The sequence below is a fragment of the Mobula birostris genome, chromosome 24 (assembly GCF_030028105.1).
Source record: "Mobula birostris isolate sMobBir1 chromosome 24, sMobBir1.hap1, whole genome shotgun sequence".
Taxonomy (NCBI): Eukaryota; Metazoa; Chordata; class Chondrichthyes; order Myliobatiformes; family Myliobatidae; genus Mobula; species Mobula birostris.
This window is the reverse complement of record NC_092393.1, coordinates 53,224,881-53,240,442: the sequence shown is the minus strand read 5'-3', so window position 1 is coordinate 53,240,442 and position 15,562 is coordinate 53,224,881. Positions and strand designations below refer to the sequence as shown.

The window sequence follows — 15,562 nt, the reverse complement described above, 5'->3', positions numbered from 1 at the left end:
TTTGTCCTTCAATAAAAAAAATACCCATTTAAAAGTCTTACAATACAAAAAAGTCTTCTCTCAAAAAGTCACGAAAATGTCTTGTCAATAATAATTACTAGATCAGCTGCTAAAACTTCCACTTAATCTCTCAATGCCCAGTTTACGTGCTCCATTAAAGAATTAAATTTTCTTCTGAAATGTACCAATTTTTAAAAGCAGAAACAGCACTTTGGAAGAATGAATATTAGCTTATGGTCAAATAAAAGACAAATGGGAGAGCAATTAAGAACCAGATGTGCCAGAAAGTGGTGAGCAGAAAGGAAGTTTCTCAAGTGTGGTTAGAGTTTAAAATTCTGAAAACTTTCTAAAAGTTAAATTTGCCCTTCTAATGTCCAGAGGCACGTATTTGTCCAGCTAGTAACATGATTATAACTCTCATGAATCCACCTGATGCCACAAGCATGCTCTTCCTATTCTAACTCCTGATTTGCACAATGAAACTGTGATGTGTCAGGACACCCACCTTAAGTTTGGCTAGGAACCAATAAAGCAGCCCACTCAATATGCTGTGCTTTCACTGAGGCACTTCACTACTCAGCATCGATGCTCCAGTTTTCTGTTTAAATTGGCATCTCCAATTTTCTGTTCTTGACAGTCATAATTATCCTTTATTTCAGAGCTGCTGGCAGTTTCTGCTCCTTACCATCTGCATAATAGCAGCAGAACTTAAGACACACAGCAGATAAAGATCCTTTGGCCCAACCGACTCATGCAACCATAGTGCCCACCCAGATGGTCCCAATTCCCTGCATCAACCCATATTCCCCTAAGCCCCAATCCTCCATGTACCTACCCAAATGCTTAACTTGTACTACTGTACCTACCTCAACCACCTTATCTGGCAGCTAATTCTATTAACTCACCACCCTGTGTGTGACAAAGTTGCCTCCTGAGGTCCCTTTTACAATCAACCTCCTCTCACCCCAAACTTATGCCTAGTTTCACCCTAGGGAAAAAGACTTGACCGTTTTAGACACTTAAGCTTACCTATCATTCTCCTACATTCCAAGGAATAAAAACCTAGCCAAGAAATCATCCAAAAAGAATGAAAACACCCAGCACTAATTGCATTGCTTTTCTGCTTTTAATTTGATAAGATCAGCAATGAAGCTGGTGCCATCTTTAAATTTATTGAAACAACTTAACAATCTGATCAAGCACGTTTCTTCTGCAGATGGCATTTATGATGCCAATATTTGCTGCTGCATTTTAGAATGACAAATCAATTGACAGGTTTTGGAGTTATGGAAATGCATAAAACCAGGTGAGAAATAAAATCCTTAGCAGGAAGATACTGATTATCACCCACTGCAGATATGGCAACAGAAAGTCATAAAACGGGAATATCAATTTTCAGTAGAAAATTAGAACACTCAGGACAATGTGGCATTTGCAGATTCCTCATCTCCATTTTGAACTGAAACCAAGAATGTAACAAAAGGTGGCGAGAGGGCAAGTACAAAGAACATTAAAATTAAGGGAACAATTTTCCCTTAACAAACCTTGGAGATCACCACCTACAGGCCAAAATTATTGTCTGCCGGTAATTAAACAAATTCCCAAAACCTGGTGGTAGCTACATTTATCTCACTTTAGCTATGCAAGTATACTTGAACTGGGGGAAAAATAGACGATATCAATGAATAGTTACCCAATAAGGTCAAAGGCTCAAACATTCTATAAGCCCGGTTGGAAAATTATAGTTATTTACTATTTAGGTGGACTGAGTATCATAATTTCCCCTGTGGCTACTTTCATGTTATCACATTGCAAAACACGTATTAAAAATAGTCACATTAAAAGTGTATACACATTGATCTGTCACATCATCTGGGATCTTGAAACAGCTCCTTCAAAGTGACTGAACCCTACTGAAAAAAAAGGCATACACCAACTGCATACAGATTCAAGAGCAGCCTTCAAAGGAACAATTGCACGAGCTCTTCTTTTGTACACAGTCTTTCTTTGCTGCAGGACAACTAAAAACAATACAAAGCAAAAGAAAACTATTCTTTAGAAAAGAGTGAACTACACCAAAAGCCACATCCCCCAAGAACTAAAGATCACTAAAAAATAGTTATCTGAGATTCCGTATCACTTAACGATAGATATGAAGAATAATTTTAAAAATAAACTATTTCCAATATACGAGTTCAAAACTCCGATATTCATACTCAACCTCACTAGAATCCCACACCCGGATCGGCAAACACACCTATACTTCTCCCCCCAAAAAAATCCTTCCATTCCAGCTCATCGCTTCTCCCTACCATCCACAAGAACACTAACTAAATGTTTCAAAGGTAATTTTAAAAGTTTAAAAGCGAGCTGCTTAAACTAAACCTTTCCGTGTCGAAAAAAAACATCAATCAGGAGTCACCAGACCAAAGTAAGCTGGGCAATTCTTTTTTTTTAAGAAAAAACTCGGGCAACCGGGAGCAAATTACCCTCGCCGAGGTCCAAAACTCAGGTCAAAGTCCTGTGACAACGGCCGAGACTGTATAAAGAAGGGGAAAGAGCCGGTTGGGGTGGGAGAAAGTTGTACTCGGGGCTGGTCAGCAGCTGCACTCACCTTGTAGACGCCCTCGGTCATTCGGTGCATATCCTCCGTGCGAGACATGATTGCCGGCTCTCCTCTCAGTCTGCACCCAGCAAGTCACAGGAGTAGTCTAAAAAAGTTACTCCGCGCCGCGAATAAAAAGCCTCTCTCGCCCCCTGAAACTTTTTTTTCTCTCTATCTCACACACTTTCTTTTGACAGTGATCTCCAGTCCGCCCCCGCAACCAGCCCTGGTGCTTCTCCGCCAGTGCGCGTCGCCTAGGAACCGGAGCGGGGAGGACTCCCGCCGACAACCTAACTCGCCGGCATGGGCGGAGCCGCCGGAGCCGGGCGGCCTGCCATTGGCCCGGCCCGCGGAATCCCGCAAGACCATTGGGCGCAACTGGCTGCCAATCGCCAGCCCCCCTCTCTCCCCGCCCGCGGAGTCGCGGTAGGTTGAGGCGACACTCCCTGACGTCATGACCAACGTTTCTGGGCTTCGGGAAGATTTGCAGTGCAGCGAGCAGCAAAACCCTTTTTTTAATCATGAAAAACGCAACTATTTCCATAGCAACGAGTTAAAACTGTTAGAAATCCCCATCGTATGTACAAGATGGTGGACCAAATACGCAACATTGACAGCGGACGTAGTTATTGTTTTACTGGTGGTCATTTAAATATACTTTTTTGAGCATTCATGGAGGGAAAAAATAATTATTGCAAATCAATCAAATGTGAGCTCATCTGTGGGCATGATGAGTCATTTTGAACTAGCGTAGAGTAGACTCAGATGCTTGTGGATGACTATCCCAGCCTCGGCATCAAATTAATACTACTCCAAACTGCACACCACAATGATTTACTGCGAATTCTCAACCCAAAAAGCCAGATTGCAGTTTATGGCAGTACTCTTCAAATCGTGATAGATGGCTTGCTGCGACAGCAAATATATGCAAGGGTTTTTCCTGCCGCAAGTTTTTCATTTTATTTGCTAGATGCAAGTGGTAAAAGCTCTGATCTCCTAATCCATGGCTCCCTCTTCAGGGAAACTCCTTTATGTTTTAGGAACAAACGGAAGTGCCGTTTGTAATTGCACGTAACTTTCTTTTTCAGAAAACAGTCTCTGCATCTTCAATGGTTTGCAGTTAGAATAAAAACCATTTGTAAAATAAACGTTCACATGGCAAAATATGGTGGCATTTTCCCGTCGTGTTTATCTTTTACTTTTGATGCACCTTTATAGGGTGCTGGCTAGACACACCTCAAAGTTCAAACTGCAAAGTTAATTATCAAAGTACATACGTCTATATGTCGCCATATACAATCCTAGATTCATTTTCTTGCGGACACACTCAATAAATCCATCATAGAATCAATGAAAGACCACACCAATTTGGGTGTGTGACCAGTGTGAACAAACTGTGCAAATACAAAAAGAACAAAATAATAATAATTAATAAATAAGCAATAAATATCAGGAACATAAGATGAAGAGTCCTTGAAAGGAAGTCCATAGGTTGTGGGGACAGTTCAATGATGGGGCAAGTGAAGTTATCCTCTTTGGTTCAAGAGGAACTCCCTTTGTAGTATTGTAGAATTCCCTTTGGTGTTCATATTTAAGAGGGATTTTGAGGCAGTGCATTGGAAATTCATCCGATAAAAGGATTGACATATAAAGAATGGTTGAATGAGTTGGGCTCTTCAGAACTTTGAAGAGTTAGAAGGGATCACATCATTTGGATTTCCCAGTGCCATTAGATCATAAGACCATAAGACATAGGAGGGAATTAGGCCACTAGGCCTATCATGTCCACTCTGACATTCCACCATTGCTGATTTATCGTCTCTCTAAACCCCTTTCTTCTGCCATCTCTCCATAACCTTTAACACCCTGACTAACCAAGAGCCTATCAATCTCTCCTTTAAATATACTCAATGACTTGGCCTCCACAACCATTCATGACAGTGAATTCCACAGATTCATCGCCCTCTGGCTAAAGAAATTGCTTCTCATTTCTGCTCTAAATGGATGTCCCTCTAATTGGAGGCTGTGCCCTCTTGTCCTAGGCTCACCCACTATAGGAAGCATCCTTTCCACATCCACTCTGTCTAGGCCTTTCAATGAGATCTCCCTTCATTCTTCTAAACTCCAGCGAGTACAGGCTCAGAGCTATTAAAAGCTTTCATACGCTAACCCTTCCATTTCTGAAATCATTCTTGTGAACCTTCTCTGGGCCCTCTCCCATGTCAGTATATCTTTTCTTAGATAAGGGGTCTTTCATTCCCAGACTCCATCTTGTGAACCTTCTCTTGACCCATTTCAATGCCAGCACTTTTTCTTAGATAAGAGGCCTTTCATTCCCAGAATCTTTTTCATGAACCTCATCTTGACCCTCTCCAATTCCAGGATATCTGTTCTTAGATAAGGGGCCCCAAACTGCTCACAGTACTTGAAATATGGCCTTATAAGCATTACATTCTTGCTCCTATATTCTAGTTCTCTCAAAGTGAATGCTAACCTTGTACTTGCCTTCCTTACCACCGACTCAACCTGCAAGTTAACCTTTAGGGAATCCTGCACTAAGACCCCCAAGTCCCTTTGCACCTCCGATATTTGTACATGATAATTAAATGTTGCAGGATTTCTGTATATTATTCATCTCAGACAGCCTTGATGGCAATGATTGAGTGATAAATTGCCAAGTTTCACAAATTTCACGAAACATGTCAGTGATAACAGACCTGGTTCTGATTCTGAAATTAAACTAATCTTTAAATCTCTTTAAGTTTAAATTGCTTTTCAGAAATAAACTTAATGAAGGACATATATACACATGGTAATACTCAACCTTCTCAATCTTTGATTTACTTCTTGGTAGTAATAAAATAAGATAGAACTTGTAATAGATCGTTTTGAAAGAAAATTTTTAGAACTCAATTGGGCAAAAGCTGCAGTGATATTAATTACCAGTTAATCGCAGTAATAAATTAGAGTCCAATAATTTTTCAAGTTAAGCATTGTTTGTAAAGATGTAATGTCAGGATAAGGGTCATAGTCTCAAGATAAGACAAAGGATACAAAGATGCCCATTTAGGACAGGAAATTACTTCAGTCACAGGGTTGCAGATCTCCAAAATTAGACAATGGTGAATACTTGGTTACTGACTATATACGAGGGGTGATTGATAAGTTTGTGGCCTAAGGTAGAAGGAGTCAATTTTAGAAAACCTAACACATTTATTTTTCAACATAGCCCCCTCGTACATGTACACACACAGTCCAGCAGACGTGGAGCATACAGATCCTTCTTTGTAGAAGTGGTCCACAGCAGGGGACCCTTCGTCTTTAGGGTTCCGGCCCGAAGCGTTGACTGATCATTTCCACGGATGCTGCCCGACCTGCTGAATTCCTCCAGCGTTTTGTGAGTGTTGCCCTCACAGCACATCCTTGGACTATGTTGGTCGTTGACACAAAACAACACATTTCACTCCACCATACACAAAAGGCAGGAGGAACTCAGCAGGTCAGGCAGCACCTATGGAAATTAATTCACAGTTGACATTTCAAGCAAAGACCCTTCTTCAGGACTGAGAAGGAAGGGAGAAGATGTCAGAATAAAAAGGTGGGGCGAGGGGAAGGAGGGTAACTGGAAGGGGATAGGTAAAGCCATGTAGGTGGGAAAGGTAAAGGGCTGGAGATGAGGGAGTCTGATAGGAGAAGAGAGTGAACCATAGGAGAAAGGGAAGAAGGAGGGGACCCAGGAACAGATGATAGGCAAGTGAGAAGAGGCCAGTGGGAATAGAAGAAGAGGGGAAGGGAGGGGAAAAATTATTGGAAGGTGAAATCGACGTTCATGACTTCAGGATGGAGGCTACCCAGATGGAATATAAGGTGTTGCTCCTCCACCCTGATGGTGGCCTCGCCGTGGCACAAGAGGAAGCCAGGGACCAACATGTCAGAATGTAAATGGGAATTGGAATTGAAGTGTCTGGCCACTGGGAAGTTCTGCTCTCGGTGGATGGAGCAGAGGTACTTGATGAGGCGGTCCCCCAATTTATGATGGGGGCCTCATTGTATGTTCCAATTTGCATGTTATGAATATAGGTAATCTTATTTTAAAAATGTCTTTAAATCACTCATTAATGGGTATAGTGAAATAAGATTACAGCGAAACGGGGACATTTAATCCATTGCACCTGTGTGCTTGCTCTTTGAGGGGAATATCCAAACTATTCTACTCATCCTTGCCACTTACATGTAGCCCTTCAAAATTCCCCTTATAGTGTCACAGAGCAATACAGTATGGACTCATTGCCTCCATGTGAAAATGTCGCCCCTCTCACCCTTATATTTTGAACGTCAGAAGCCTAAAGGCACACATTCAATGATTCAGGAACAGCTTCTTCCTCTCTGCCATCAGATTTCTGAAAGGACATTGAACCCATGAACACTACTTTTTTATTTCTATTTTTGCACTACTTATTTAATTTAACTATTTTTAATGTACTGTATTTCACATTTTTTCTCTATTATTATGTATTGCATTGTTCTGCTGTCACAAAGACAATAAATTTCACAACTTATGCTGGTGATCTTAAACTTGATTCTGATTCATTAATAAATCTGCATCAAGCTACGTAAAAATGATCATCACTTCTTTTATTCTCATTACTTTAAATCTACTTACTTACAAAACCACATAATTTAGAGATCTATGGCATCTGAGTTCCAGAAAGAAACATCCCAGATTTTCAGTTTTCTCCTATTCCTGACATTGCTCATTCAAAGATTCAACTTCCTTCCTGAAATGTGGTTCTCATGATTGGACACAATTGTCCAGATGAGACACAAGCAATAATTTTCAGTGGGTCAGCACGACTTCCTTGCATTTATGACCCATGCCTCTATTTATAAGCTAAGAAAATTGTATGTTCTCTTAACAGCCACCCCAACTTGCTCAGCCACATTTTTAAAAAAATTCTTTTGTTTCATCTTGCTCTATTGTATTTAAACGATACATTCTTTTCAGACACAGCAAAAATGAGGGTAGGTGATAAATGTACACGTAGGTAAACATTTCCTCTTGCATTAATAAACAGGAAACTGACATTAAAATGAGACAGATCAACATTTTTTTATTTATTACGTTATAAAGTTCAGCACCCTTCTAAAACAATGGGTGAACATAAGTCCATAAGACAGATTCGACCCATCAATTCTGCTCCATTCCAAGGTGACTGATTTATTATCCCTTTCATCCCCATTTTCCTGCCTTCTCCCCATAACCTTTGACACCTTTACTAGTCAAGAAACTACAAACTTCCACTTTAAATATACCCAATGACTTGGCCTCCAAAGCTGTCCGTGACAATGAGTTCCACAAATTCACCACCCTCTGGCTAAAGAAACTTCTCTGTTATAAAAGGACATCCATAATTCATGGACCATACAGGAATCTGATGGCAGAGGGGAAGAAGCTGTTCCTAAAAGTTGGGTGTGTGTCTTCAGGCTCCTGCACCTCTTCTCTGATGGTAATAATGAGAAGAGGGCATATTCTGGGTGGTGGAAGTCCTTAATGATGGATGCAGCCTTTTTTGACCTAGGATCTTGGCCCAAAACGTCAACTGTTTACTCTTTTCCATAGATGCCGCCTGGCCTTCTGAGTTCCTCCAGTATTTTGCTATAAATATAAAAGCATAAGATAGCTTGTATACATGGATTGATTGGACATCATTAAAATGACACTAGACACAGGTGTGTTCCTACTTGTGCTAATTCTGACAGGAAATGATAAAGTAGTGGTGTTGGGGGAGGTGTGGAGTGGTGGAGTTAGTGGATGGAGGTGTTGATCAGCCTTGGGGAAAGAAACTGCTTTTGAGACTGGTGGTCCTGGTGTGGAGGTTACATAGCCTCCTCCCTGATGGGAGTGAGACAAACAGTCCATGAGCAGAGTGGGTGGGATGCTTCATGACTTTGCTGGCCTTTTTCTGTATATACGTCCTTGATGGCGGGTATGCTGGTGCCAGTGATGCACTGGGAAGTTTTGAATAGGAGTGACATCAAAGCATTATTATAGATCCAGATAACTAATGCCTGGGTTTCTAGGTGGAGACTGCTTTCTTTGTATGTTTAGGCAGACAGGCAACCCAGAGTAAACATTTAAAACTGGGCTTGATGTAAGAACAAGTATTGTCACAAAGGGCAATTTGGACTGAGCCACCATCACCAACAGAGTGGAAGCAGACCCAGATGGTCATTATAGACCAAAGAAAGCATCTAAATTATACAGTGTATTCATCTGTTAGTGTGCTTTATGCATGATGGATTATAGCAAACAGCATGCACTGTATCCCGGAATTAGATGTTTCCTGTTCTACTTCTACTGGCGTTTCTAGAAAAAAAATGCTCATGTGATTACAAAGGATTATTCTCAGCCTTGCCTTCATTTCTGAGGTCTGCTTTGCTTCAGAAGCTGTCGGTTGCCCTCTCATACACCAAATGTGTACATTCCTTCACACCAACACACATGAAATGTTGCAGGAACTCAGCAGGTTAGGCAGCATCTACGGACAGGAATGAAGAGATTCGTTTTTTTGGAGATACGACATGGAATAGGCCCTTCCAGCCCAACAAGCGGAACTGCCCTGCAAACCACCTCTTTCAACCTAGCCTAATCACAGAAGAAATGGTGTGGATGCAACAACCTTTCACTCAACGTGAGGAAGACCAAAGAACTGACTGTGGAGTTCAGAAAGGGTAAGACGAGGGAACACGGACCAGTCCTCACAGGATTGGAAAGAGTGAGCAATTTCAAGTTCCTGTGTGTCAATATCTCTGAGGATCTGTCCTGGACCCAACATATCAATGCAGTTATAAAGAAGGCACGACAGTGGCTATATTTCATTAGGAGTCTAGGTCTCTCTAGGTTCGTATGGAAATGGATTATAGAGGTGGGAGGAGAAGATGGTGGCGCGACACAGCGCGCACAGCTCTCTGGTGAAATGATATCGTATTTGTAAGTAGAATGCCGTGCACAATTCTGATTTGATGGAGACGACATGAGAAGGCACAGAGGAACATCTGGAGAAATTTCTGGAATGCCTGGTTCGCTGCCGCTGCTACGGTGCGATCGAGAATCTCCAGCGGGAAGGCCCCAAAATCCCTGGCTTTACCTGCTGCTGGCGACCGAGGCTGGGGGTCGAAGCGTTCAGCAGAGATGGTGCTCGGTTCCCGGTGTTGGAGGGCTGATCAGAGGCTGGAAGTTTTCGGACGACTCAGAGTCGGACTGTGGTCGGGCATGGCAGGGAGAGTTTTCTTCCTTCTCCCGTCTGCGTGAGATGGGGGACTTTCGAGAGACTTTGAACTTTTTTACTGTGCCCATGGCCTGTCCTTCATCAAGTTATGCTATTGTTGCACCGTTGTAACTATATGTTATAATGATGTGGTTTTTGTTAGTTTTTCAGTCTTGGTCTGTCCTGTGATCCTGTGATATCACACCGGAGGAATATTGTATCATTTCTTAATGCATGCATTACTAAATGACAATAAAAGAGGACTGCGTGTCCTCATAATCTAATCTAATATTGAGCATTGAACAGTACGGCCATGATGCTGGCCTATGATGTTGCTCTTCTTCTTTTGCCCGTTATGCTGCTAGTGCTTAGGGCAGCAATGAAAGTCCTCCATCTCTGGCAGCATTCTCAACTTCCTTCATTCTGTCAGTAGCTTCCTCTCAGTTTACTGTCAGTCACGCACGTCCCGGGTGGAGACTCAGGAATACCGTCGCACTCGGATGTAGAAGGATTCCTCACTGCTGTTTCCATAATGGTTTTGTTTGACCAGTCAGGGCTGTTAGCCCTGAGCTGAACCCCCGAACCTGGAGGATCAGTGGACCACTCTTGGTGTGGCCTCTACCCTTTGACCTGTTTGGCACTGGTGGCCCTACCAGGAGCCACAGTATAAAACCCAGACTCCAGCTAACATAGCTCTCCAGGTCACTGAGGCACGTAAGCTCCCAAATCGCAACTAGGTTGTAGCCTCTTGGAGGCCATGATGTTGTGTTGACCTTTTAACCCACTTTATGATCAATCTAACTCTTCCATCCCATATAGCCCTCCATTTTTCTTTTATCCATGTGCCTATCTAAGAATTTGCCTCTCCCACCACCCCTAGCAGCATGCTCCCCACACCCACTACTATCTCTGACATTCCCCTTATTCTTTCCTCCAATCACCTTAAAATGATGTCCTCTCGTATCAGTCATTGCCGCCATAGGGAAGAGGAGCTGGCTGGCCACTCTTTCTCTGCCTCTTATCATCTTGTCCATAGAGAAAAGCCCTGGCTCACTCAACCTGGCAGGAGGCAGCATCCTGCTAAATCTCCTCTGAACCCTCTCGAAAGCTCCCACGTTCTTGCACCCTAAGACTACCAGAATGGAATGTATCACTCCAATAGACACGTGCTCTCAACATTTTTGCCGGATTATCACCACAAGGGTGTGAGTGAATTAGCCCACTTGTACAATCAACCATCTGCATTTATGCAGCATTTTTCATGCCAACAAAAGACAATCGAATAAATGTAGTTCTCCATGTCAGGCTCCATTATCCAATGCCCAAATAGATGGGTCTTATGTACTGTGGGGTATAACTACACCTTGGTATGGATGTGTCAATAAGGAGACCAGACTCCCAGAGGGAAGCTCTTGAACCCATCATGTCCACAACTGCAAATTAATCCCATTTTCTAGTTTGTGGTCCGGAGTGTTATGATATATCAGAATCAGAATTGGGCTTATTACCACTGACATATGCCATGAAATTTGATGTTTTTGCGCGCAGTACGGTGCGATATATGACAAATAAGTCATAATAAGAAATATATGTAAATAGTGCAAAAATAGAGCAAAATAGTGAACTAGCGTTGATTGGTTCATGGACCATTCAGAAATCTGATGGTCGAGGGGAAGAAGCTGTTCCCAAAATGTTGAGTGTGTGTCTTCAGGCTTCTGTACCTCTTCCCTGATGGTAGTAATGAGAAGAGGGCATGTCCTGGATGGTGAAGATCCTCTTTGATGGATGCTGCCATTTTGACGATGTCCTTGATGCTGGGGAGGCTAGTACCCATGAGGGAGCTGGCTGAGTTTACAACTCTCTGCAGTTTTTTCTTTTCGATTGTGCATGGGAGCCTCCATAGCAGGCGACGTAACCTGTCAGAACGTTCCCCAAGGTACACCTGTAGAAATTTGATAGACATACTAAATCTCCTCAAACTCCAAATGAAGTATAGCTGTTGGTGTGCTGTCTTCGAAATTGAACCAATAGGTTAGGCCCAGGATGCAGTGCATCAACTGCTCATCCAGGTGATATTTTACATGTGAGGTAGTTTTCTTACCTCCAAAGTTTCTGGGCAATGAAATCCAGATCTCCAAAAGTCTTTGAAATATTTTCCTCAACTCCGCCTTGATACTTCCACCTATGACCTTAAGTCTCTGCTTCCTAACCTTAAAAGAAATACAGTGATGTGCAGGAATCATTCTCAGCTGGTTTGAGTCCCATCAGATAGAACCTGATCAGATAAGAAACAGAGCTCTGCATTAGTAAGCTGCTCTATTTATGGTGGATACATTCCAACAGAACACCAGAAGACATGTGACAGCCAGCTATATTTACCTCTTGCCCACCTGAGCCCAAGATCAGGAAGTATAACTTCTCTCCACAGAGAATGAATAAAGTACTCTATGTTCAGGCAGGCTGTGAAAACACTTAGTGCTGGGTAACAAATGTTTTTTCCGGCTTGAAATCCCTAGTTCCTGCCAATACACTGGGGTACCATCTGGTTTGAGGGGAATCTTTATGCCCGCCCATTCCAATGTTCCGTTGGTTATTTTCAGAATGCAGTTCAGAGCCAAGTTTTGTGCATTTCTTTCCATTCCCGCCCCTTGTTTACTGTCCTTTATAAGCTCTCTGTGGGAAAGCACCTGGTTCGGTGGTGTGCCTTCCTCTCTTCCCCAAGACTTGGATTTTGAGAAGATGATGAGGCCTCCATCAGTCAGGGTCAACCATGGGTGTTGCCACCAAGCTGTCTAGATACGCAAGCCAGAGCACTCCAATATGGAGAGCAGGCTGTTGCCCATGTAGCAAGCTCCCCCTCTCCATGCACCTGTTGAACCTAAAGGAACTGCAGAGACGGATACAGTTTGGCACCAGCAGTGTCGCGGGAGTTGCCGGTCTGCAATGAACTCAACGTAGGACTACATCAGGGTCTTCAGCTCCAAGAGTTTTCCCTCGGGGTTTGCTCCAGAAGCCTACCCCATAAGTGGGTATAGCCACAAGGCAGTGGAGTTTTCCTTCTCCTAGATGAGCTGCCAACCACGGCTGGCGAGCCCCAAAGCGAGTTGTTTTAAGGTGCCAGTGGGCTCACCTTTGCCCCTACTCCTGTCAGTCAGAAATGGTTCCACCAGGCTTAACAGCTAAGCCATATGTGGAGGCCAGGAGCTGGACTTGGTTGTCAGAGGCTATTTGAGGCACACGTCATTGGGAGCATTTAATAGGTAAGTGGGAGCTTATCCCCATTACTTCCCCTGGCTATAACAGTTTCTTCCCCCAAGCCATCGGACTCCTCAATATTCATAGTCTAGACTGATATCTACATCATTTATTATTACATTGTAATTTGTCCTCTACTGTGCCTGTTGTCTTGTTTATTAATTATTGTACTGCCCTGCACTGTTTTGTGCACTTTATGTAGTCCTGTGCAGGTCTAGTCTAGTGCAGTTTTTATGTTGTTTTACGTAGTCTAGTGTAGCCTTGTGCTGTCTCACATAGTCTAGTGTAGTTTTGTGTTGTTTCATGTAGCACCATGGTCCTGGAGGAACATTGTTTCATTTTTACTGTGTACTGTACCAGCAGCTTATGATCGAAAAGACAATAAACTTGACATGACTTGACTTAAAGAACCATTTTGAGAAGAATATTGGCCATTATCTCCAGCCAGCCTTTTCGCTACATTATAGAGTGAAGCTTTAGCATCTGGTGAATATTTTTATAAGATGCCATGGTGAGTACTTTTATCCGTGTCTGGCATACAATTAATCATGGTTGGAACAAGAGATTTGTTCAGAAAAACGTACTCATCATCATTTTGTGACCTGCAGCTGGAGTACCAGGTTGTGATGCAAAAGGTCAGCACACTCTCAACCACGCCTCTGTAGAATGTAGTTAAGACGTTAGTGGGGAGTGATGCTTGTTTAAGCTTCCTCAGAAAGTGCAATCTCTGCTGGGCCCGTCTCACAATCCCAGTGGTGTTCCTGGACCAGGTGAGATTGTCCGAGATCTGCACCCCAAGGAACTTGATGCTTTCCACTCTCTCCACTGTGGAGCCGCTGATGCTGAGGGGTATGTGCTCAGGCTGAGACCGTCTGAAATTGACGATCATCTCCTTGGCTTTGGTGACATTAAGCATCAAGTTGTTATCCCTGCACCAGCTCTCTAGGTGTTTGACCTCCTCCCTGTACACTGTTTCATCATTTTTGCTGATGAGCCCCACCACTGTGGTATCATCAGCAAATTTAATGATCAGGTTCTCCTTGAATCTGGCTGCACAGTCATGTGTTAGCAGTGTAAACGGCAATGGGCTAAGCACAGAGCCTTGTGGGGATCTAGTGCTCAGTGTGATGGAGTCAGAGATGTTCCTGCCAACATGGACTGACTGTGGTCCCTCTGTCAAGAAATCCAGAATCCAGCGACACATGGCAGTGTTAAGGCCGAGGAGCGACAGTTTATACACTAGTCTCTGCAGGATGATGGTCTGTTTCACTTTCCACAAATTGGTGTTTGACCTGTTAAGTTTTCTGTTACCATTTCTTGCTTGCTTCAGTTACCTGATGAGGTCACCGTAGCCTTTGGCCAGGGGCAGATGTCATCAGGTGGTGCCCAACCTTCACAGCGTGTTTCGACCCTTAACCGCTACACTCTCCAGCTGACGGGTCAGCAGTGGTGGCCACGTCACTGCCTATCTGCTCCTGACTTCCAGCTCAACTCCTCTCGCCTGTTCCATATCCAGCAAAAGGCTCTTTCCGCTTCCTCCTCCATGCTGCGAGCCAGTTGGTTCTTGCTCTTTTCATCAAGGCCCAGCGCAGACGGCAACCTCCACGCTAACCTTGCCGGGAACCCCCTACAGCTGATCTCCACAGGGAATAGCCGCGTCTGCCATCCTTTGTCCCCGCACTCCTGGACTAAGGACTGTTACTTCAGGGCTTTCCTCTCATGAGCCTCTTCGCATCCTTCCTCCCGTGGTACTATGAGCTCCCCTAGGATAATTTTCTTGTCTACGGTGGACCACAGGACGATGTCTGGTCAAAGTGTGGTTTGCACCACCTCTGGGAACTGCAGCTCCCTCCCCACATCAACCCTCATGCCCAATGTTTTAACAGTACAACTTCCCAATTTCCCATTATGTACAAATTCCTGCCAAATCTGACTACTTTATTTTAAAACAGAAAGCTGATTGAGACTGCACAGATGATATCACCTGGAACAAATAACAGTAGATTCCTCTTGGTAATATGTACTGCAAATTGATATCAATTATCTCTGTACCATGATGAAGTCAGATAAGAGGGCAGACACAGAGAACAATTGAACCTGTGTGTCTACTAATCATTCAATTACTATTTTAAAAAACATCTTTATTTTTAAATTATAAATGCAGGAGATTCTGCAGATGCTGGAAATCCAAAGTCAAAGTACAAAGCATGCATACTACAAACCGCCTACATATTACATACTTTGATATTAAATGTACTTTGAATCTTTGATACAACCTTGAGATTTGTCTCCTTACAGGCAGCCATGAAACAAAGAAACCCAATAGAACCCATTAAAAACAAAAGAAGACCGTCAAACATCAAGTGTGCAATAAAAACAACAAATTATGCAAATAACAAAATAACTGATAAGGACTGCTGGAGGAACTCAGCAG

At 43.1% G+C, this 15,562-nt stretch overlaps 1 protein-coding gene across 5 annotated transcripts in view; it reads right to left on the bottom strand.

Annotated features, from left to right (window-relative positions):
- The window catches only part of LOC140187131 (BAR/IMD domain-containing adapter protein 2-like), a 104,046-nt gene extending 101,157 nt beyond the window's left edge, over positions 1-2,889 (bottom strand). For all 5 annotated transcript variants that reach the window (XM_072242105.1, XM_072242104.1, XM_072242108.1 and 2 more), the window contains exon 1: positions 2,615-2,889. In XM_072242105.1, coding sequence (XP_072098206.1) covers positions 2,615-2,662 — 48 coding nt within the window. In that variant the 5' untranslated portion in view covers positions 2,663-2,889. The remainder of the gene's footprint in view (positions 1-2,614) is intronic.
- Positions 2,890-15,562: the final 12,673 nt, after the last annotated feature.